The sequence below is a fragment of the Bombus huntii genome, chromosome 9 (genome assembly GCF_024542735.1).
Source record: "Bombus huntii isolate Logan2020A chromosome 9, iyBomHunt1.1, whole genome shotgun sequence".
NCBI classification, from domain to species: Eukaryota; Metazoa; Arthropoda; class Insecta; order Hymenoptera; family Apidae; genus Bombus; species Bombus huntii.
Genome location: NC_066246.1, coordinates 3,001,926 through 3,025,455, shown reverse-complemented (window position 1 = coordinate 3,025,455; position 23,530 = coordinate 3,001,926). Strand labels below are relative to the sequence as shown.

The 23,530-nt window shown below is 46.8% G+C and overlaps 1 protein-coding gene across 6 annotated transcripts in view; it reads left to right on the top strand.

The window, feature by feature from the left end:
* LOC126869187 (latrophilin Cirl-like) overlaps positions 1 to 23,530 on the top strand; it is a 361,811-nt gene that overhangs the window by 132,003 nt on the left and 206,278 nt on the right. For all 6 annotated transcript variants that reach the window (XM_050625404.1, XM_050625405.1, XM_050625407.1 and 3 more), the window contains one exon: positions 1,927 to 2,049. In XM_050625404.1, the coding sequence (XP_050481361.1) occupies positions 1,953 to 2,049 (97 nt within the window). In that variant the 5' untranslated portion in view covers positions 1,927 to 1,952. The remainder of the gene's footprint in view (positions 1 to 1,926; positions 2,050 to 23,530) is intronic.

Here is a 23,530-nt window from a genome sequence, read left to right as displayed (position 1 = left end):
GGTCTCATGTAAATCAAGGTAATACTGTACGGTGGGTGTCCAGTGACGGATGTGGGAACGATGATTGGCTCGAAGATCGAGTTAGAGGCGTTTGGGAATGTTGTTAGCTTAACAGTAGAGCCACCGGGCTTTGATTGTACCTAAATGTTTCGTACGTAGTTAACGAAAATTAGAGCGAGTGGGCATAGTAGAACTTCGTTTATTTGATTGAAATTTTAGTCGGTGATTAAATGAACTTTCGCTAATTGAATTCGCATAGCTGGAGCTAGACTTCTATTATGTTGACGAAAAATCATGGGTAGTGGAGGAAATTCCATTATACAAACTATCTGTCCACGACATATTCGTACTATACCCACTACTATTATACATATAATTATGTTTCCGTTTCGATGAACGTAAACGTTAACGTTACCAAAAGTATTTGCATCGATATAACTGGTCACTTCAACTGATTCGACAGTTCGTTAAATGTGGGTAAAAAATTAATCGAACGAATAAATAATCCGTAGGATATATAAATTATCAACGATTGACAAAAAAGTACATGAAGAAGGTAATCGTCACGTGGTCGGATTTCGCGCGGTCAGAAAAAACGAGAACGAAAACATAAGCGGCGCGATGTCGAACGGAAATAAATAGTTCGGGAGTTTCTGCTAGGATTCCGGTTGTGCAGTCTGTGAAAACGTGCGGGGAGGGAAACACGGTATTGGCGTTGCCGCGTTCTATTTCCGTCCCTCTGTTTTTCGGAGCCCTTTTTCTCTTTGACCGCTGCTCCGTTTCGTTTCGTTTTCTATATTCTTTCTCCTCGTTTCTCTCGCCGTTGGCCTCGAATGTTTTCATCCGCCGACGTCCCATTGTGTGGTGCCTGCTAAATGCCGAAACGCTGATGCGAAAATTGTTTTCCTTTTTTGCCTTCGTTAACCCATATTCACGGTGGCGCAGAGCAACGTTCGGCTCGAGGTTCACGCGCCTAACGCTCGAGAGTAGTTGGTCCCGTGAACAGGAGCAAGCACGCAACCCTTTCCTCTTCGAACGCATTTATTCCGTTCGTTCTCTCTGAATTAAGCTGATCTATACCGTTTCACCGACAACAGCGTTGCAACTTTCTCTCCATCGTATTATAGGCTACGCTTCGTAGCAGTTGTTGTCGATTTTGGAAGATGGAGTCGATAATAGGAGAACGAGAGAGAACGCTGTACGTCCGTGAAATTTGTCGCTCGAACGCTTCAGCCAAAGTTTCGTGTAAGCGTAGTAGTGGCAAACCCATTTTCACGTAAAAAAAAATCCACGCGACGAGACGCCGTCATCGTTACGAATTTCATCGGCGATAGGAGAGCAGGTGCGTTAGCTGGATTAGGCGCGAAATCGCACGGATAACATGTTTTCCTTCGGTAATGCCGCGCGACAAAGGGATTTCGCGAGAATGCGACTGACATCGAGCTTAAAGCTCGGCGGAAAAAAAAGCGGGCGCGATGTGTGTGGGACGCGCGTAAACACGCAGCGCGTTATCCGAGCAGATGGGCGCGATCATCCTCGATGGATCGAGGGAATTTAGGGAAGCCTCCGCGCGTTTATCCAGCTTATCGATTCTAATCTCGCGCATGAAATACTAAATGAATATTTCAGGAAATACGAAACATAAAATTAAGAAGATTGTAATTTCCAACTAAACGATTCGAAGCTTAAAACTTGAAATTCTAAGAGCTAAAAGTTTGGAATTCGAACACGCCTTTGACACGCTCTTTATTCGTTAAACCTACAAGACACGAACTTAACCCCTGAATCGTACCACCGACCAGTCCAGATGTTTCTACGCGAAAAATGTTCGGGCGTAATGAAAAATCGCGTTGCCGTGCGGTCGGTGTAACGCTCGCGGTAGCAATTACTCTCACCCTCTAACGATGCCGGTTGTTTTGTTTGCAGGCGTAGTCGGAGCTCGGAACTTCACGATGGAGTGCCGCAAGGGTCGACGGAAAGGTCTACTCAGTGGCCTGGTGTTTGCGTGGCTCCTAACCAGCGGTTGTACCGTCGCGGCGCGAAATATAGGTGAGTGCCAAGGTATTTACGATTTCAGCGCGCGCCGATTCCAAACCGGCGACCTGTCCACAGGCTCTCGGTCTCTGTCCTTGTGCCAATTAAGGCTCCTCACGGAGGAACGCGCGCGAATATTTACGCGTTGCACGTGAGCGAGACCGTGTTCACCGAGCCCCTGAAAAATTACAGCTTTCGAGTCGAACGTGAGTTTCGACTGGCTAACGACGAAAAGCCTGTGGCCAGAGTCAAGGGAAAAGGCAATCGACGCTTTTGCTTTGTTGCGTACGGATAATTGGTAAGAAGAAAATACTTTCCGCTAGTCCAGATACCATATCGTATAGCTTTTTGATTCCTGTCAATGTTGAATCTCGGACGATTCGAACAATCGCCGTTGTTTTTGATTTTTAAACGTATTTACAAAGTTCGCAACTATTCTCGGATTAACTTTGCGTTTTATTAGCGTATATAAAATATTTATTGTTTGCTAGAAACTATGTTCGAGTAACGAATTATCGTACTTTGGAAAATGCAGAAGAAAATTTCGTCTAAATTCTAAGTGGTGGAAAGAACGGATATAAAATATCAAAGGAAATATAGCGTAATTTCGCTTCTCTTTGACTTGTCAAAAGATTAGCTTCTCCGATTCTCAGCAATTAGATATCGTCACGTTTAAAAAATATTCCATCCGCAATCGCTTATTTAACTTTCAATAAAACGAGTTTCGGATCGTATCGAAATCAATCCGTCCGATTCTCGACGAGTGGATGCCACGCAAAAATAGTTATCGTCGAATGTGGATACACGAGTGGAAGGTCGCGCAACAACGCGGACGCGGGCGGGGGTGGGTTTTGAAGCGGTGGTTTTGCTGGTAGCAAAGGGGGGACGACGCAGATCGACGCACTGCATATCCGGTCGAGCGAAACCGCAGCACAGCGGCCGCGCTTACGGGTTGACCGTTGAAACATTTATCGGAAAGCAAACACGGTGTGTTTAATAACAAGGATGGAGGTAGTCGGTTGAGATGTGTACACTGGCCGGCCTGTTACATTTTACTATCGCCGGTGAGGATCGTCCCTTCAACCCCCTCGAAAGACCCTTAGGAAACGGACCAGCGGGTTGACATCGGTCGTAGCTACTTAGAAGACCAGTTCTGTGTACGAAACACGCCATGCCACATTGAGAATTAACTCGTCTGTTAATCGATTTAGGAGAAACCGCGTGTGAAGTGATATCGTTGCGGGAAGAATCGGCGAGGGTGTGTTTGTCGGAGCCGTGCTGCAATTAAAGAACAAACACGCGTTACGGGGTTAACTGTGGTTAAATATTTGGAAGAATATCGCGACAGACGATTGGCTGGATAGTAGAGACAAGCAGGAAGAATCGTAATTTCAGTTGTAATTTGTGGGAAATATCGGGGCGCGTTTTATCGTTTTCTTGTTTATCCTAATATCGTTTTAGTAGGGCAGATGTTTTCTGTTATCAAACCGATATAAAACGTTTCATATTCTTTCGTGAATTATTAGTTGCGACACGCAACGCACGCGGTTCGTATTCCATGCACGAGTCCACAGGTAAAAAGGGTGGAGATTTGGTTGGTTGCGCAACCAAGCCGAAGTTTCGGAACGCGTGCTGCACACACGTCGAAACCGAGCATTAACGAGCGGCAGTCTCGAGAGCGATTTCGAGTTGCGAGGGGTCGAATAAGGAGCAAACCAGGGCTAGGGACGAGAGAACAGTTTCTCTCTATTCCTTCGAGTTATCACACACTTCGGTGCACCTAATCCGCGCGTAACCATAGTCACTGTATTTCCACTGTTTTGCCCTTCGTTCTCCTTCGACGTCGTATCGCGGATCTCACCCTTCGAACGCTCGAAGGAGAACTCGTTCTCGTCCATTCCGTTCGCTCACCGACGCACACGGAAACTCGCGCGATAGATAAATCAAAATCTGCGGCATTGTGCGGTGTGCGGTCGACGGCTCAGACAGCTTTGGCAACGTCTTTGATTTCGCCATGAAACGGAAATAACGCTCGGGGAAAAATGGCAAGGGGTAGATAAAGAGCTAAAAATGGGCATGACGTGACCGTTTCGAACAACGCACGTTTCTATCTTCCATTTATTCACGACACTACACGATTCAATTGGTTGTGCGATTCTGAAAAATGTTCAGATATTATTTCAACGAGGATCCCTGAAATACCGATATCGCTTCATCGAAATATTATGTTTCGTCTCTATATTCTTTATACAGTAAATCCATAAACATTCGCGATCAACGTACCTATAACATGGCGACGAAGATCGACTATAAGGCAAACGTTGAAAGGAAATGTACGAACATAAAGGGCGCGTATAAAAATCATAGATATACGAAAAGTAATCCTTTCAAGTAGAGTATATCTGTGCAGAAACTGCACAGATCGATGTATTATTTACTCGTATTTAAACATTTCCGTAAAACGTAGAAGAGGTTAGGAAAAGATGTTTCGGAGATCTACGAACTCGTACGATCGCCTTTACCGACCGAAACGATACCTTCCAGTTGTTCCTCGATCAATATCGCAAAGTGTTCTTCGAAAGTTCCAGGGAAGCCAAACAACAAACACGCGGTCCAGATAAGCCACCTTTAAATTCGTGCCAAACTCCGCATCAACCCATCGTGTTCGATTCAAAGCGTCGCGGCGATAAGGAATACATGCAACTGTGGCGTTCGTCGACGTCGTAGTTGAGAGATGTTCCGTGCAGCTGGTAGCGGAAGTGCGCCAGCTCAACGTCGCGTCGTTCACCAGCAACCGGCCAAACAACCTCGTTCCGTCTCAACCGACAACCACCCGCGCTTCTGTTTTCCCACCTCTTTCTCTCTGGCTTTTCCAACTAACCCGGGAAACCGTAACTTGCCGCGAACCCTCGCGTCTAAGATTTGTGGTACATCGGCAACACACGGTGGCCCCAATTTACTGCGCATTACGCCGCTTTTCCAGGTTGTTTCTCCTCCACAAGAGTTTCCGTTCTTCCAGCTTTTCACCCTCTTCCCGTTCTCTCTGATCCGTTATCCTGCACTCGATCGGTTTTTCGCTATTGGTCCGCACGCTGTTTCTACGGCGAACCGAAGTTCCTTGTTAAACTTCTTCCACTTTAGAGTTTCTGCCGCGGAACATAGTTCCACGGTATTGGAAAATTGTATTAAAAAATTAGATGGCTCTTTCGTTTTCGAATCGATCACATTTCTAGATAATTATCGCGCGGTGTCGAAGTTAATTTCGAAGTCGTTTGGGAACGCGTTCGCAGTTTTATAAAAGGACTTGTATAGCGATGAAACGGCTCATATTATAGGAATTCACCGATAATTTTAATTACCTACAATTTTCCATCGATGTAATAGTAGTTGGAATAATTTGATTCAATCGGTAGGCATTCGTTTAATTGGATTCTAACTAAAATTTCATTCCAATAAATGGAATTTTACTGTATTGCGAATCGAAAAGTATAGTAGCGTTACGGTGATGGAACGTTTTTCGAATTCGTTAATCTACCTTGGTAATTTTTCTACTTTCACCGGAAGGGTGCAATATAGATAGCGTATTTCTTTTCCTGCTCACAGTGCGATGCATATGGTAGCTGGAAGTTCAACCACGTAACAATGGGCAGCCGACGACGAGGCTCGTTGAAAGCCGCTTCAACGTGACTAATCTAATTTCCAATCATGCGCGAGCTGTTGCTGCGAGCACAGTTCGCTAGCTGTCTCTTCTTTCTTCTTCTCTGTGTGCCCTTCGGCGTGTTTTCGTCGAGTTCATTGAGTTCTATGCGATTAGTCGTTCAGACGGTAACGACCTGTCTGAGGAGCAAATTTAACTGGTCACTGACACTCGCCTAGCGATTTGACTTGTAATTATAAAAAGAAACTCCATTAATATCGCGCGGTATTACAATTACACGATTTAATCCGTTTTTCGATTGTTTTATTTTCGAATTCAATCGAAATCTCTCTATTTCGTAACGACGCTTTTATAGTTTCGCAAGCGATATATCGTATTATTTGCACGTTGTTAATCTCTTTTTACGAGTACAAAGAAGAGTCTCTTCCATATTAGCAATTGGGACCGTAAATTCCTTCTGCGGTTGTATCTATAAAATCTTTATTACGGTATACATAATTACAAGGTATAAAGGAACGATAGTATTCTACGGGTTTACTAGGATGAGCAGGTTTCGATGCCGCAAAAATCTCTTAGTCCGATAGAAAGCGACCGAATAAAAATTCCGTATACCAAACTACCCCTTTCTCACTTTAAACTTCTTTCTCACTACGGTGCTGTACTCTCTATCGCTTCTTCCGATTCCCACCGGCGTGCAACTTCGTTCTCTTGCTGCTCGCGTTTTCCAATTCGCGCCGAATGGATCGGTCGCGCGGAAAATAAGAGATTGCCGTGATCTTCGCGTCTCTCGTTGTCGCGCTACCTATGGTTGAAAGAAACGAGCAAGAAGATCGGCCAGCAGGAAGGAGGAAACCGGAGAAGGGGTGAGAGAGGACTGGAGAGAAAAGTAGAAGCGAGTCTTTCAGCCGGAATTCCGGGACGTGGTGGTGGTTCCATGACGAGTAGAAGGAGGACTTTTAATTCTCGTGACGTTTACTTCCGGCGTACGTGACCCAGTTCGCTCGCTAGGCGTCTCAAAAATTGCATCCAACCTTGGCTCTACCTCTACGTCAACCTGTTCTCTATTCGCGCTGGATCACCTTCTCTCCGGCTGGTTTTTGACCGTAATTGAAAATCTTCGCCCTTCTTTGGTCGCCCATCGTCGCTCTTTCTTCTTTCAACCCGCGTTTTTTCAGCTCTGCCGTGGCCGCCCCCGGTGCCGACATTTGCATAGAGCAGTCGTTGAGCGGCGCGCTCAACGCTGGATTATCGTTTCCTTTTTATCGGGGTCGTGGCATAGTTCGCGCCACGTTAGCCTGCTCAGTTAGAGAAATTGTTTCCTCCCTGAAGGCTGAAACGTCGACTCGACCCAGCCCGTTACGCGAAAGCGAGGCTATCTCTTTCGCCAACGACTTATATTCTCGTTGAAACGGGAAGCGACTAAGTAATTAACGATACCGTGTTCGGTAATGCTACGTTTAAAACTTTTCTGTATTCTACACAAGTCGGCTCGTTCGTTTTTACGGATGGCGAAAGATCGATCGAAGGAGGATTTTCGCTCAGTGATTTCGTTTTCATGGATGATTTGCGGAAGTTCCACCTTTAATTTTATGGAATGTAAGGGAGCAACCTGTCGACGATCGTACGAATGCATATGCGAGCGGAAGATCGATCTGGCGTTCCGCGAGAACGGAGCTACCAGTGTCTCTCGAACGGGGCACCCATCAGTTTCACTGCTTACGACGGCGTCGCGCCCCGTCCCGGATTCCGCGACGTAATCGATTTCCGATTTCTTAGTGGCGGCAATTTTTCAACGTTCCGTGAAAAATAACTCCGGAATAAGCCGTGCTTTCCAGCGTTGCGAGACAGAGGCCTTCTCTCGTCGTTCATTCCCATCGTCGTTGCTCCTACCCTCGTCGTTCTCTGACTTATGAGAAGTTAGCACGAGGCTAGACGCCAGTCTTTGATCCTCGTTCGATCCATAATTTTATCATCGACCGCGGTTCGCTCTACGGTTGCAACGATTGATTGCGGTAGACAGACAAAGAGGAACGATCATACAGGGGTGAACTAAGGAGGATTGGCGTTATCAACTTAATACATACATTACATTCGGCTTTACTTCTTGGCTCGTGTTAACCGCTTCCGAGTGCAAGTCGGCGAGCCCACGATAAAAAGAGGATAATAGGTGGCTTAGGGTGCAGGAGGGGCGACGCGAGAGAGGCACACTCGATGGGAGAAAGCCAAGCTTCTTTTCGGCAAAAAGCCGCGGCTAAAGGGTACAGAGACAGAGAACGAACTGAGTGGATGAAGAAACGGTGCTTTATTAAGACGTACGAAATGCGGGGGTGGAACCGTTCACGATAATAAAACGATCTCACTCTCCGGTGGAACTCGCGCGATCGCTCTATTGTTCCTCGCTAATGCACAGCCCCGTACGAATTCGCTTCGCTTTTTCTCTTTATCTTCTCCTTCTCTCCTCTTCTTCGTCGACGTTTCCCCTGTCACCGCTGCTCTGACTTCTCCGCTTGCACCCGCACTTGACCCGCTTCCGAGCTTCTTTCTGCAACCGATAGAAAACAGTCGACACACTCGAAATCGTTTCCTATTCCGTTCTCTGGCCGGAGGCAACGTAACTCACCCTCCTCGCTTCCACTCCTTATTCGATCTCTGTCCCGCGCTCTCCTCCGGCTTCTTCCGCTTTTTCTTCCTCCTCGTGCTCCTTTTTCCCGATCACGCTCTCGTTAACATTCATACGAACGAGACCTTTTCGCTAAGTCGACTCGCCCCCTCAAAGAGAGAAAAGAGCCTCTCACGGTCTCTGGGGTAACCACCACTCCCTCAGGCCTTTTCCCTGCAGGGTCGGCCGACGTGTACAAGCACAATCGCGCCTTCGTGCGCAGGCGGCGGATTTTTTCGGGGGTTAAAATCGCGTGAAAGCGGCTCCAGGGTCTCGAATCCGCTTTTAGCAGCTAGTTACTAATAAGCGTACCAATGAAATCGCCTTCGTATCGGAAAGGTATTCCCTAGTGTTACAACGATTCGTTTTATTCGCGTCTCTCAATAGTTGGATGTTTCGTTTTCAAAGAACGCGCTAGCGAAGAGAAAGGATTTTAAAGTGGAAGATTTCGCGGTTGTTTCGGTTATTCGAAAGGAATAAATATCGGGAAGGTATAAAGTTGCTCCGATAAACCAGTTAAATAGTGCGAAACCTGTCCGCTTAATCGCGCCGTTCAAGTAAACTTCGTGCCTAAAAGGATGAAGCGTGTTGCGTTACAGAAGATTTTTACTATGGCGGAGGCGAGGTGCAGGCGAGAATACCGATATCGATTTTCGTGAAATTCGAGAGAATATCGCGGCGTTAAGGGAAGATTGCCGACGTGACCGACTCGTTTCTCGGCTCGAGTCTATTGATTTTTTAATAAGCGCGCCTTTTTCCCAACCGATCGACGAGATAAAAGAAAAAAATAAAAGAAGGGAAGGAAGAGGAGAAAGAAAAAAAAGGAGGGGGAAGGGGAGAAATAAGAAAGAAAAATGAAAGAAGGCAAGAGAGTGGCTCGGTAGCGGACTAAAACTTCCTGTCGAAGTTTCCCAGGCGCATTAATGCGCGCCAAATTAAACCGAAGTTTCTTCTTCGGCCGACGAACTCTGTTAAACCGCTTTGTAAATTCCTGTCTAGCCCGTAGCTCCTCGCCCTCGCGAACCGTGTAAAACGATCCGACGAAATATTGCGGCTCTGTATCGACGTATCGAGGTCAGACTGACCACCGACGCTGATATACCTTGACTCTTATTTTTTGATCAACTCCGACCGCTCTACTCAGAACGCGGTTTCAACGAGAACGAAGATTTCAGAGAGTTAAAAGGTCGAATTGTTTGAAAAAGACTTCGTTTCATTAGATTCGATTAAGCGTAGCTTTTTATTTTTTCACGCAGAATTAACGTCAGTTTCGTGAAATCTTTATTTAAAGCTTCGTATGCGTTTTAAGAAGACTCTATTGTGTTTCTGTTTCTGTTGTTCGAGAGGACTGCCATTTCGAGTAGAATAACGTCGTTCAATCTTACGATTCCATGTATCTCCTCGGTTCTTGTATTTAGAGGGAATTATCCTGTTTAAAAAGATACTCGATCAAGCCGAAGAAGTGTCTCGTACCTAAAACAGTAAACGCTAACGAACACGTTGTAGCCGCTTCTTCGATGGCTGTCACGGCTCGAGCTGCGGTAATTAAGCGAAATCGAGGCGCCTTCCGTGGAAAATACGAGGATCTTACGTGAGACGAAGGTTCGTGGTTGTACCGCGCGATTCAACAAATAATCCTTATCGGCCGAGTTCAGGGGTATGCGTAAAAAAGCGACACGGCTACCGGTGCAGCGGGGGATCAGATTATAAGCCCGTCGCGGTCGCGCGTTACATTAATTTAGCGCGAAAGCTATGTCTCTCTCTCTCTCTCTCTTTTTCTGGCAGGTTGCTTCTACGTTCATTCTCTCTCCGGTCCTGGTTGGTATGCGCGGATTACAAGAAGCTCGTGTACGCTTCCTGGCTGCACGCGCCTGCTTTTATAAGTGGACATCCATTCTTTCTTTCTTTTTTTCTTTTTTTCTTTCACTCCCCGCGTCCGGAAATGTTTACAAAGACGAAACGAATGCAGTTACGTCTCTTCTTGAAACGGTAGCTCCGGTCCTCTGGTTATTTTGTTACGAACAGGGGAACGAGTGATATATTCTCTCCGAATGACATGAAAAGAAAGAATTATGTTTATTGAATGTTTTAGGAATGCTTTACGCTCTGAGCAACCCGCGTAAGATGAGTCGATAAGCATTAGCATTTTAAGTAAGTTTTTATCGGTGTCCCTTATCGTACGAGCTTGGAACTAATGCGAAGGGAAATTTCATAACCCCATGGTATTTCGATGCTTTAACGAGTGTCCCATATAGAAGCAAGGTACAGGCTTGAATCGCGGAAACTGTAAATCACTGGTGCGCAGACTTTTAAAGAACCCTCCTGTGCTTCCGTAATCGACCAACGAATTCGGTATACGGTGGCAATAAAAGGCTACCGTTTCATATCGTGCGCACGCGATAAAGCGCACAAAAGGATCGTTCGAACGCTGTGCTCACCGCCGATTTCATATTTCTCGCTGTAAATCCCCGGGCGGAATGCTTGATTCCCTCGTTCCGCGCGGTACCACGTCAAAGCGGAGCAAAGAGCGAAGCGGCAAAATGAAGGTTACGGTACTATGGGCGATTCTAGTTTACGAGGGAATCGCTTCGCGTCTCATTTACACCGTACGTGGATCCGGTTAAATTTCGTTCGACGCACGATCGCAATTTTATCGTCTGTTCGCGTTGCAACTAGTCGCCGCCGCCGGCTTGTTTACACGCGCCAATTTCTCCGGCCGATATCTGCAGACGAGCTATTTCGCTTCTCCCGCCTGAGAAATTGATTCGCGAACGAACGTGCGTCCACTCGATCAACAATAACAGAACGACGCGAGCACGCGTGCTGGCGACACGCATTTCCGCCCGTAAAGCATCTGGATACATGTTGGCACTCCGTTCGCGGAATTCTCTTAAAGGACGGCAAGGGTCGTTATCGAGTGCGACAAATTGCTCTTCGCTTCTCCGCGAAACGAACTTCCAAATGGGTTGTAGCTTCTTGGCGAAACGACCATGGAAAAACGAATGCCTCTGGCTTGGTTTCTACGGCCATTACTTCGATTGGAAACAAAAGCCAACTTGGTTACTTAGGTTTCGCGAAGAGTTACGTTGCGCGTTCTTTCTCAAAATTCTTTACGCGTCTGGAGATTGTAAGGGAAGAACGCGATAAGACATATTTCCTATTTTTTAGGGCAACGATTTTAAAATTCATTACTACGATCGATCTCGCATTACGAAGACGTCTTTTTTGTCTTTATATTTAACTTCTAAGCTGGACGTATATTTTTTCATCACGTTGAAAATTTCGATATCTCGATAATCGCATCTTTGGCTTTCATAAAACCCTGTCAACTTTCAATAATTATTTCTAAAAGACTTTCGTTTTTAGAACTAACTCTATCTTACTCATCGTGTTTTTCTCCTGCCATATTCGTCTCAAACTGGCGGTTCACGTAAAAGTTTCCTCCGTGTCTGTTTAAATTCATGCAAAGCCAGCCCCATGGTTTTTTACGCTGGTACTACCGCCGAACTCGAAAATACAACAGTTTCCTTTATCGCGCGAAAGTCATCCCCCTAAAAATGTAATGGCAGGCGGTCGCGCGGCTAACTGGCCGATAAAATCGAAATCGTAAAACTACGAAACTTCTTCCTCTCGTGAAATGAACGTTCGTAACGCGACAACGCGCCAGGGAAATTATCTTTTAAACTACCCTCCACGCGAAACTCCACTTTGACCGTGCGCTCGCGTACCACCCGTAACTCTTGCTTAAATTGCGCGTTCCGATTGCACTTTTGCCCTCGACTCGCCTTTTCTCACGCGGACGCGATCGCGACGTGTCGTTAAGCCAGCCTCGGCGCGCCCTTGCTTCCGACGCCATCCTCCCTTTTTCGTCGAGGGTAATTTTTATTTGAGCCAGTCAGTTATCGGAATCGTTATCGGGATGCATTAAAAAGTTTGTTACCGCTGTGCCATTGTCGGGCTACGTGGCGCGCATTCCGCGAAAGTTACGTAGCCTTCGGCGCAACTTTAATTAATTTCGTCGCGACGATAGCCGATTGACGCCAGCGTTCCACCAGCTCTCGCCGAACACGGTTAGACTGGATTAAGATTCGATCGTTGCATTCGACGCGTGCCGCGTTTGTCAAGGAACAAGCGTCTCGTATGCGCGAAAATTGTCTTCGACGCTTGAATAAATTGCATCGGGTTCGTTTATGATTTTACGAGATATAAATCGAAGGATGGCGAGGCAGGCTGGTTATAGATTGCGTGCAGCGCTTGATCTGAAACCTATTGCGGGCATTATTTTTCAAACAAATGAAAGAGATTTTCATTTCCGGAGCATCCATATGACCATATATTAACTTTCTGTCCTCTTTTAAAATATATATTACACGCGGCACAGAGAAGATAATTTTATTAAAATAAACATGCATTGACATTTGCGATTTTTATGAAACGATTCTAACATTTGATATTAGTTTGCTATTTGCTTGTAATCATCGATTACATTAAATTAAAAATTAAATTAAAACGTTAGAGGCAGTTTTTCGTAATTTGCGTCCGATTTCTCTAAATATTATCGAAACGATGTTATCGTTTATTTTCTGGCAAACTATCCTATAGAATGTTGTCGTGTATTACGGTTTACGAGCGAAAGCTAAAGAGAATTTATTCGCGCGAAATAACAGAGTTGAAAAATAATAACTGCAGTCGATCGAAACACTGATTTACAACGTAACGTGCATCTCGATGAAAGCTTCGTTTCTGTAATAAGAAAAGGAGAACAGAAAATTTATCATGGATTAACGTGTTAAAGTAAAAACTGCCTTTTTTAACTTCTTACAGTAGTTAGACAGTAATTACATATCGCCAACTACCAATATACATGTAATTACACTCGTTAGTACCGTTGTTCTTATTTAGACCTTCTTCTTGACGAGATAATTACCAACATCCGATGCAACAAATTATAATCTTACGCGAAATTCATCTGCCGTTCCATAAATCAATACCCGGCACAAGAGGCATTAAAATCGAACGGGTGACTAACCTCTCGGAATACTTGCCACGTACAACACGTAAACCACTGCACATAACGATAGGAGTAGACTAAAAACAATGGAACATACGCGGATAAGGTCGATGGAATCGGGATCGATGGTCGGCAGCAATTAACGCGATAATTGAATTACAGTTAGCCGGTTATCGTTCCACGGTAATTCCACCGTGAGGCGGGGGCTTGGGATATCCGTGTCTCACGCAGCGAGTTCACGGATCGCCGTGATCGCCCGGGCGAATGAGAGAGGATCGCGCGGATTCCAGGCAGTCGGCAGCGAGCAAACGGCGGCCATAACTGACGCAATTAAAGCCGGTTACATTGTTCGAAGGGAGAGAAGAATAAGGGCCGCGTGGCGAACAGAGGCGCAGTGTACACGGTTCCTCTCTTTCGCGTTTCTTCGTACTCGGGAGGAAGGAACGCGCGACACCGAAGAACCGAGCGGAATTGTCGGCTCCTGTTTTCGATCGGCGAAATCGAGAGGGCTGTGCTCGTTCCGTTCCGTTCTCGTCCCACGGAGGCGCGTAATAAATTGCAATTAAACGGACCGGGATCGTTTAAGCGGTGCGACTTTGGAAGATTTCGCGAACACGCGTCTCGACCGCCCCCTTGCCACCACGAGGACCACACAGCGTGTCCGATTAAATTGCGCTGCTGGTCGCGCGTTCGATCGCGAAAGACCTCTTCATTAGAACGATTCAAATTAGCTGCGCGCGTCGACCGACGGTAGCAATAACGGCGCGCGCGACGGTTCGCGATTTTAATTGGCCGGCATTCTTTTTTCGTGCGAGCGCGAACCGCAAAGCTTCGCTCTCGACGCGGTTCCTCTTCATCGGCGTTGTTCCTTATCCACCACCGGTGTCTGTTATGTTAATTAAAACCGGTTACGAGCTCTTTCGAGCGGGCGACACGCAACAATGCTCGCTTAAAGCGAACAAATTTAATGCGCCGTGTACACCGTGCGTCGTTCGGCCCCTTCCGTTATGCCCAACTACCGGTAACTAACCGGTAGCCTTTTACGAGTATCCTCCGTATCTGGATTTTAAATATCTACAAGAATTATAAAACTGTCATAGATTATAGGTACCGTATAAACCATATAAACCTTCGAAATCTAAATACTAATTGTCCATATAAACGTTGGTTTCTTTTCGTGTCGTTAGAAACGGCAGCATCGCGAATGCGTCGAATACCAGCGGCGAGTGTACGGAGCAGTACTTAAAGAACCATAAAAGTTGTAGTTTGAATTTATGACCGGTCCATCGATCAGCAACCGGTAGCCTCGGGCTTAAGACAATTTCCTGAGAACAGATGTCTCTGTTCCCCGTCTGGTTTCTCCGGCTCCCTTGAAAATCGAACAACGAGAGTACGTCGAACCGGCAAAGTCGAGAAGGCAGAATGTCGAACTGCAACGGGTACGGTACGCATAATTTGCGCGACGTCTCGACTTTCGACGCTTTTAATCCGCCTCGTGTACGGTCTCGCGACGCGTCCGAAAGAAGAAGGAAAGAGAAAGAAGGAGAGAGCGGACGAAATTCGCGCGCACCTTCTCGATACCTTTTCAGGAGACCTCTTCATTATGCGATCCCGATGTTTCCGTGCAATTAAGTCGGCTTGCAGGCAGGTAGGCCCGTTAGTCGGCGCATGTTACGACCGCGTAATAAACGTCCCGCGGAAAAGTTATCGCGTCGCTTCGTTTGAATTTGTGATCTTTTTCAGAATGAGTGCTCCGCCATCCCACCCTTTCTCGTCGCGTCTCTCTGTTAGTTCGACGTTCGCATCGAGGCTCGATCTCTCCTTCTCTCTCCTTTTATCCAGTCGTGATGTCCGATAATAAAAAGGGGGCCGAAATCACGCGCTGTTTAACGACTCGGACCCGCAAGAAGCTCTCGCCGTAAAAGCCTCTAAAATCTTGGCCCATTCCGCGTAAAGAATGTACAAGCGCGTTCTCAATGTAACGAAATCTGCGGCGTACGTTGTTCGCGGAATTTTACTGTACTCGCTTTGTGAGCCTCGATAACGTCGCCTGGATCGTAATTTCCTTGTAGCCGGGATCATTTCAAAGAAGACGAGATAGGAAATTCGAATGATTTCTCGTGTTTTTCAACTACTTAAAAAGTAGTGGCCTCTTTTGGATGGAAATTAACCGGCACGAGATATCTAACGTGATTTGATCTTCGATAATTAACATGGAATAGCAAAAGGAGAGGAGATAAGAAGACTTTATTTGTAAAAATACCTAATCTCTTCGTATCCGTTATCAAAACGTTCGACGATGTAATTTTCACGTGATGATCAATGAAAAATATTCTACGGCAAAATATTTCTTCGATAAATACAAAGGAATCTAATTCATTTCAATGAATGGCTCTTCCACGACAAAAACGATTTACCACGTTCAATGATGCAACTCGACGACGTCCTGCGGCTTGCGCGTATCTAAGTCCATTGGCTAGCAGCGAATAATACCATCATCGAGTGACTTCTGGTCGGACGTGCAAATATTTCTTCCCATCGGATCGTGGAGGACTAAAAGCGATGTGGTGGCGGCGGCGACGACGGTGACGACGTGCACGCGGTCGTTCGTTGGTGTGCGTGCGCACGGAACCGAGACAATCGCTGGAATGAGGGGAAGAGAAAAGACGAGCGACGAGTGCATTCCGAGACCCGCGAGAATGAGGCGCGAGCATTGAGCAGGTGGTAAAGGGGAGGTAAAGGACGAGCGTAAGACGGAGGACAGAAGCTGGACCGGGGAGGGAAGGTCGGCAACCCGGCGTTACCGCTTCACAAAGACAAGAGAGACGAGCGAAGACGGTGAAAAGAGGGAGCCAAGAGCGGTGGCAGGAATGCCGAGGGAGGCGCTGGGCCCTCCGTGTGTAGTGTTTTGCGCTTTTCAAGCCATCCTCGCGTCAACCTGTTTCTCGTCCGCTCTCTTCGTTCGTCGCCCTCTTTCCTCCATTCCGTCGCGTTTCTTTCGTCGCTTACCCCGGCCTCTTAGTCTCTAAAAAACTACCACTGCCGAAGAAAAACATTATTTTGACGGAGACAGCCGGCTTAGACGCGGAGATGGCGACGACGGCTCTGTATACGAAACGAATATTTTCCATCGTACAACGAGAAGAAGGAGGAGGAAGCGACGAAAGGTTTTAACGATTTCGCATGAAAGCCTGCAGAAGCTTAAAAAATCGGACTCAAAAGTTGTATCGCCGTGTTCGCTGAATATCCGACGTTCGTTTAATAAAAGTCGGACTTTTGACGAATTTTTTAGGTCACCGATGATTTACGCGCGGTACACGGAACGAGTTGAAATCTCGGTCTTGGAGAGGCTTCTATTTTCCCTTCTATTTCACTGGGAAGAGAAACGAAGGCAATTCGTCGGTGTCGTGAAATCGGGGTCTGGTAAAAGAAGGAGTGTTTGCTCTTCTTCGCGGTTAGCTTCTCCCCTCTTCGGCGGTGAGAATGGCGAGGAAGCTCGCGTTTTTCGTTTTATTTTTTCTCCCTCTTATTATTCGATCGTTCGTTGGCAACACGCGAAATCTCGTTTTAATCGAGTTCAAACAGGGCTGGGTTACCGCGGCTGCACACTCGGTACAACAGAATTTTAACGAGCGAATGCTTCCGATAGGCTCTCGCGGTAATTTGAAAGCGTCAGAAAAAGGCAGGGAGCCTCGATCGATTTTCGCGGAAGGGGTTGAGGAAACTGGGTCAGCCGGCGGACCGTACCGGCGCGTCTATGACCCAGTGGAATGGGAAAATCGTGTTCCGGCGACGAGACGGTTTCCCATATCGCGTGCTCCGTCGCGCATAAACGGCGAAGGCGGCAATTAATTATCGCTTATTAATCTGCTTATTATACGAGCAAACGTTCGACCATTACGCTTCGAACCATCTGTATTATCAACGGTACGATATAATTCGGCTGAGACCTAAATATTCATCGTGCGATGAATTCGGGCGCGTGTGTGATGTCGTTTCATCGTTAAAGGGGAATCGTCGGATAGAACGGACCGTCTCTGTAAATCGGTCTTGCAAACGCCTCGGTGATTCAGCGTAATTGATGACGATTTTATCCGGCCTCGGGTCCGGTTACTTTGGTCCCGCGCGAAGTAGATCGAACCTGACTAGGTACGGCCGCGTGCTAGAGTGATCGTTGCATGGGGCACGGGCCGCTAAATGACGAGTGACGGACTGATTGCGCCGTGAAAGGTGAGAGAGTAAATCGTCGGGGCTCGAGGTGAGAGCGAATGGCACGTAGGTGAATCGAGGATGAGAATCGAACCGGTCGAGAAAGTGAACCGAGAGCACGAAGCTGTAATAACAAAGACATCAAAACCCGCGGTGTAAAATACCGACACAATGTACACCGACGGATAATAATTCTTCGCGAGACAATGAGTTCGAATGTGAAATCGGATTTATTACGCGAGACGTTCTATGAGAACGTCGAGTCGGCAGATTACGGTCGTTTGATTTAGATCCTAACCGAGCGCATTTCCACTCCGGACTGTACTTGAATTTGTCATTATTTTATCTCGCCGAACGTGACAGTGGTCGGTGGAAATCGCAATCCCCTGGTAAAATCAATGAAAATTGATGTTCTCCAGGTATCCATGCATCGCTGTCTCATTTTTCTCTCGTTTTGTCCGCATTACAACGGTAATAGTTCGTCTGCGAAAAGGTGTACGAAAACAGAGGGATGGAAAACAGCGGCGCGTGAAAATACAAAGTATTATACAATATTTTCAACGCGGATGGCAAGCGACGAAAACCGGAAATCCGCAAAACCAACGGATCGACGGTTGGTACGATAACGCGCCGCGAATTCTCGCCAATCAGCTTTGTGCGCTTTCGCTCGGCGAGCAGAGCACGGCAAACGAGGCGCGAACGGAACCCGAGCCGCCACCACCACCGGTACACCCCCTTCGTTTTTTTTCTCCTCTTACTCTTGCTCCTCCTCACCACCCCCCTCCCACCCTTCTCCTCTGGCCGGGCTTTTATTTGTCCTCCTTCTTTTTGTACTTCAAACGCAATTAGTGCAGTCAACGCTGGTTGTGCGCGCCGACGGGGGATTATAATGGCAGCGCGTGCACTCGCGCGGCTAATGAGATCCGGAAAAATCAGGCCTTCGGTTTGCGCGCGCCCGAGCGACGCTTGTTAAATGACGCTCGTTTGAAGCAGGCTTCCGTGTTTTCGGCCGCGACCGCTTCCCTCTTTTCCGATTACAAGCGTACCGGCCAGCGTCAACCCTCTCTGTGTCTATCCATCCCTCGTTCGTTTCGATCTGCTTTCTCCCTCTGTTTCGCGTTCACGCTCTACAGCCTCTCGACACTCTTTCGTTCTCTTTCTCTCGCACCAAAAAGCTTCAGCTGTGATTTCTTGTCGCATATTTTTCGGTTCGCGCACGCGCCACTCCGCGTCGAAGGGGTTAGAGGTGCGCTCCATGAAGCGAGACGAACCACGATGATAATTCACTCGCTGACGAAGCAATTACGCGCGGTATTCGCGCCACTGACTGACGGTTTTTTTCCCTGTTGCCTGTTTCAATCTCATTGAATCAGAGGAGTGAAGAGGAGAGGGTGGTTTTATGATTTTTCGAAGAGGTAGATTGAAATTTGTCACCAGGGACGTGAAAGGCAGTTTTGATAGATTGCACCTGACGTCGGCTGCACGAACGTCGAATCGATGATTGTTCGATACAGTCGCGGATTTCACGCGCAAACGAGAATTTTTCTCGCGATAAATGGAATCGTTGCGGTTAGACGAGTGCCAATAGTTCAACTCTGCGAAGTTTATCGCGCTCGACTGCATAACTGTGTGTATGTTTATCGACGATCAAATTGAAGCACCCCCGAGGCATCGTAACTCACAATGTCTACGGTATTTAAAATAGCTAAAATAATAACAGCGGCCTGGTTATTTCAACGAAGAATTTGTCTCTGAATTCGATTAACAAAGCCCTGCGAAAATGGATAGAAAAATACAAGCTTTCCCAGAGCGTAGCAGATTATAATTATAAAATCATTCTTGAATCTTCTAGTCACCGTATAATTACATTTGTTCAGGAACACTCGCACAGCGTGCGTAATTAAATGGTGCAAACTTCGTATAATTAGAAGCGTTCCTATTCAAACGTAACAAAATGACAAACCTGCAGTTGCAAATAATTTATTTTTTATATCCTTCTCAACGCTCTTAACGAACTGCAAATCAAATCTGGTACATCCCGCGTATTTACATAAACATACCGGTCCAAAATTCTAATATACGGAATTAATTATACGAAATACCCTCCGAAACACTTTGAAGAGTTTCATCTTCCTTTAGCACCTCCAACGAAATTTCCCAATATACAAAGTTCTTAAATTTAACCTTAACTCTGAAACCTTAATTTTCACATTTTAATCCCGCTACAGCCGCATATTTAGCGACGAAATTTCAACCAAGTACACAAACTATAAAGGTTGGCGCGTCGCCTGTTTTCTTCGACGGCTCGCACGTTTGCGCGCCCCTCCGGAACGCATCATTTACTCGCAGCGTGAGCTAGCATCTGCATGCGGCTCGGGGATGTTCGTGCAGGCAAATGAGCAGATCTCGCTGCAGGGTGCGGCCTTTGCGTCACGAGGGGGTAGCGTTTAGCGCGAACAGATCCGCGACTGCGAAAAGTAGCGGCGGAAAGTTTGTTTGCCATGGCCGAAACCTGCGCGTAACCCATTTTACGGGCCGGGATTAGAGCGACCCGGTCAAAGGACGCGTACACCTTTGTGCCGTCGCGCGTTTTCTTTCCTCTATGTCGCGCGTTCCACTGACTCGTGAATTTGTGAAACCAGCGCTCGGCTCGTCCTCACCGCGTATTAATTGCACTTTCCTGTTACGGGTTGTGCACGGAGCTAATTCGTTTAAAACTCCGCGCCGAGGTTCGTCGTGTAAGTCTTTTGTCGCCTGGAAAGCACCGAGCTTGTTGATATTCCTCTGCAATCGGAAGAATCGTTGGTTTTATCTTGTGGAAGTTTTCATTCGTGAGGGAATTTGAAAATCGAGAGGAGAGGTTTCCACTGAACTTTGTAAAGAGAATTACGTTGGTATTTTTTTTTTTTTTTTTTTTTTTTTTATGTCTGTCATGGATGGAATGGTTAGTGGGAGAGAGCAGCCTTCGTTTGGTGGAAATCAAATTTCAGGCAGAATCTCGAGAACATGAGTGAAAAGGGGAAAGGATATGCGGGGCCAAAGAGACTGAGCGGCGAACGTCCATAGATAATTGAACGAAGTGGGTACGACGAGAGGGCAAGAGAGGGAGAGAGAGAGAGAGAGAGAGAGAGAGAGAGAGAGAGAAGAGGAGGTTCAGGAACGAGGTGGCTTTTACTAACGAACGCCATTTGGTCCTCGGTGTGGCTCTCGAATGTGCACTCGTCGCGCATTCGGTTATTTGTTCGGTCAGGTTCCGAGGGAGAGAGGAAGCGAAAAACAATCGGCGCGGCTCGGCTGAATCGAGCGGATCCGCGGAGGGAGATAAATAGTTCATTTGGTTGAACGGACAATGAAACATAAATTCGTAATGCCGATGGTAAGGTATAGGGGGATGGTCAGAGACTGGACGACGATTCATTATGGTTTATCATTTAAAAGAGATGAATGAAGATGCAACCGGAGAGACGGCGGGCCGGAATAGAGAAGAAGAGTGATGCAGGAAGAAATGAAGAGGAAGAAGAACGGAACGGAGGTATTTTAAGCAAGTAGAACACAAAGGTGTTTCGTGTTCGAGGGGGATAAATAAAAAGGAAGAGGAAGGCGCAGCTCTCTCTCTCTCTCTCTCCATTTTTCTCGCGCGCACAGTGTGGAGGACACGCGAGCCGCGACGTCGCGACGGTCTGTGGTGTTAATGGAATAAAAAGGTAAACTGGCGAATAAAAATAAATTCGCGAATTCAGAGGTGGGACTGAAACGAGGGATAGCTTCGTTTGAATGGGGACGTGCGTATGAAAGGCTAAAGGAAGAAAAAAAGCGGCGGACCGTCTATTCACTTGGTTGCGCATAGGACGACAGGAAGATTCGTTGAGCAGAATCCTCTCTCTCTCTCTCTCCCTCTTGTTCCTCATTCCCTTTTCTATTTCTCTCACTCTCTTACACTCTTGGCTTTCGTGCTTTTTAGCGCTGAAGAAAAAAAAAGAGAAGAAACGAAAAATAGGACAGCCCCTCGGTATGGTAACGGTACTAATAATAACGACGAATTCAATCTCTTTTAATTAGGACGCGCCAGTGGTGATTGCGCTCATGGTCGCGCGACCGCTTGTTTGGTAGACATCTTCCGTTCTACGCCGCACGAGAGCTTTTTAATTAAAAGGCACTCCGCTACGGCAGCAAATTAATTGTGCGCGGGTATTGTTTACTATTTGTTCGTATTCCAGCGGCAAAGGATTAATAATTTGCCATAGACGAGCTCGCGCGCGAGTGAAATCACTCGCGCACTCGCATATATGGATCGGCATATTACGCGGTCGTTTGCCGGGGTTACCGTGTCGTTGCAAAACGTAACGAGGAAAAAAGCAGAACGATGACCGGAACGGTTTAATTCGTGACGGTTGGATTGTTTCGGAACTCTGTTGATTCGACGTGCACGTACAGAGTTTCGAAAGCGGAAAATATTTATCCTGTTCTCTCGTCCACGAAGCGTCAATAATTCGTAATTAGAGAGGAGAGAACAGAGGAACGCTCAAAGGTGATGCACGCGGATTAGAAAAAAGAGGAAAAAAAGGAAAAGAGGGAAAAAAGAAAAGAAAGAACTCAGGTCCGAACTACTTTTCGAACAATTGACCTCGTTTAAGGGCGCTCGTCGCGCGACAAAGGGCGCTCGATGCTTAAGAAAGGGCGCGCAAAGATCTCGCGGAGAGCTGTACAGGTCAAATTGAAGTGGTGGCTGTACCGTCGCAAAAAAAGGCGTCGCATAGAACGACGTTTTATTTTGCACCGCCGCGTCGTTTCTCACCGAATCTCCTCCATCTCCTCGACGAGACGAAAAGACGACGAGGACGAGGACGAGGACAACGACGATGGCGAATTCGCTTCTCTTCGCCTTCAACTTTACCGACGTTCTCGCGTCTCTCTTCGAGCACTTCGTATTCTCTCCTCTACCTCGGCTAAGGTCTCTCGACTACATAGGGTCGCTTTGTGTCTAAAAATGGCGGTTAACTGGACCCAGGGTATAAGCCTCTACCATCGAACGCTGCTTTTTTCGATGCAACGAAATCGAGGAAAAGAGCTTACAGAAGAGCTTGATTCAAGAAATTCCTCGGGGATCGCGTGTCGTCGATCGTTCGATGATAATCGTTCAATGCTTGAATAATACCTATGGTAGTACGAGCGAAAAAACGCTGGTTCTATGGAATTTTTTAAGGAGCAAGTTTCCGCCGAGAGACTCGAATTGGAGCACGACCCTTCCACTCGACGGGCAATGATTTATGAAAGATCCGGCTCGATTATCCCGTTGATTAATTTACCACCAGGGGCTGATCGATTTCCAATTCATCATAAATGTCCTCTCACGGTGGCAGAGCTCTTTCAGAGAAGATCCCCCGTGGGACGCCTGGAGAATGCTCCCGAAAGATGCCGCCAGTCAACCGCAAATTAACTTTAATGGTTAATCAGGCCGAGGTGTCAGCCTGGCAAATTTTTTGACGATAACGAAGAAGCAGGCAGTGGCTGGCAGCCGCTTCTGCCCGCACCGATACCTCCATCGACCTACGACCCGCGATGTATATATCAGCTGGTGGAGCATTCATCACTCTGAGACCGGGTGCACGGACCGGAGGGTTGAAATATAACCGGGCGACCGGGACGCGTATTTTTTATTCCTATCGACGTTTAATTAAAAGTTGGCCACAACGTGCGTGAGAGAGAAATCATGGAGCTGTGGCCGGGGGAAAAGGCTGCGTGGGAAGGGGAAAAGAGATTCGTGGGTGAGCAACGGTCGCACCTTGCTACGATTTGCATCTCCACTCTGCCGTTTTTCATGTTTTATTGCTTCGTTTTTGCCTTTTTGTTCCTTTCCTCTCTTTTTCCCTTTTTTTTCTATTTCCTTTCTTTCTTTGTTGTCCAACGAAAGCAGGAAAGATCTTGGAGTATTTTTCTAACGGACAGTCAGCGATCTCGC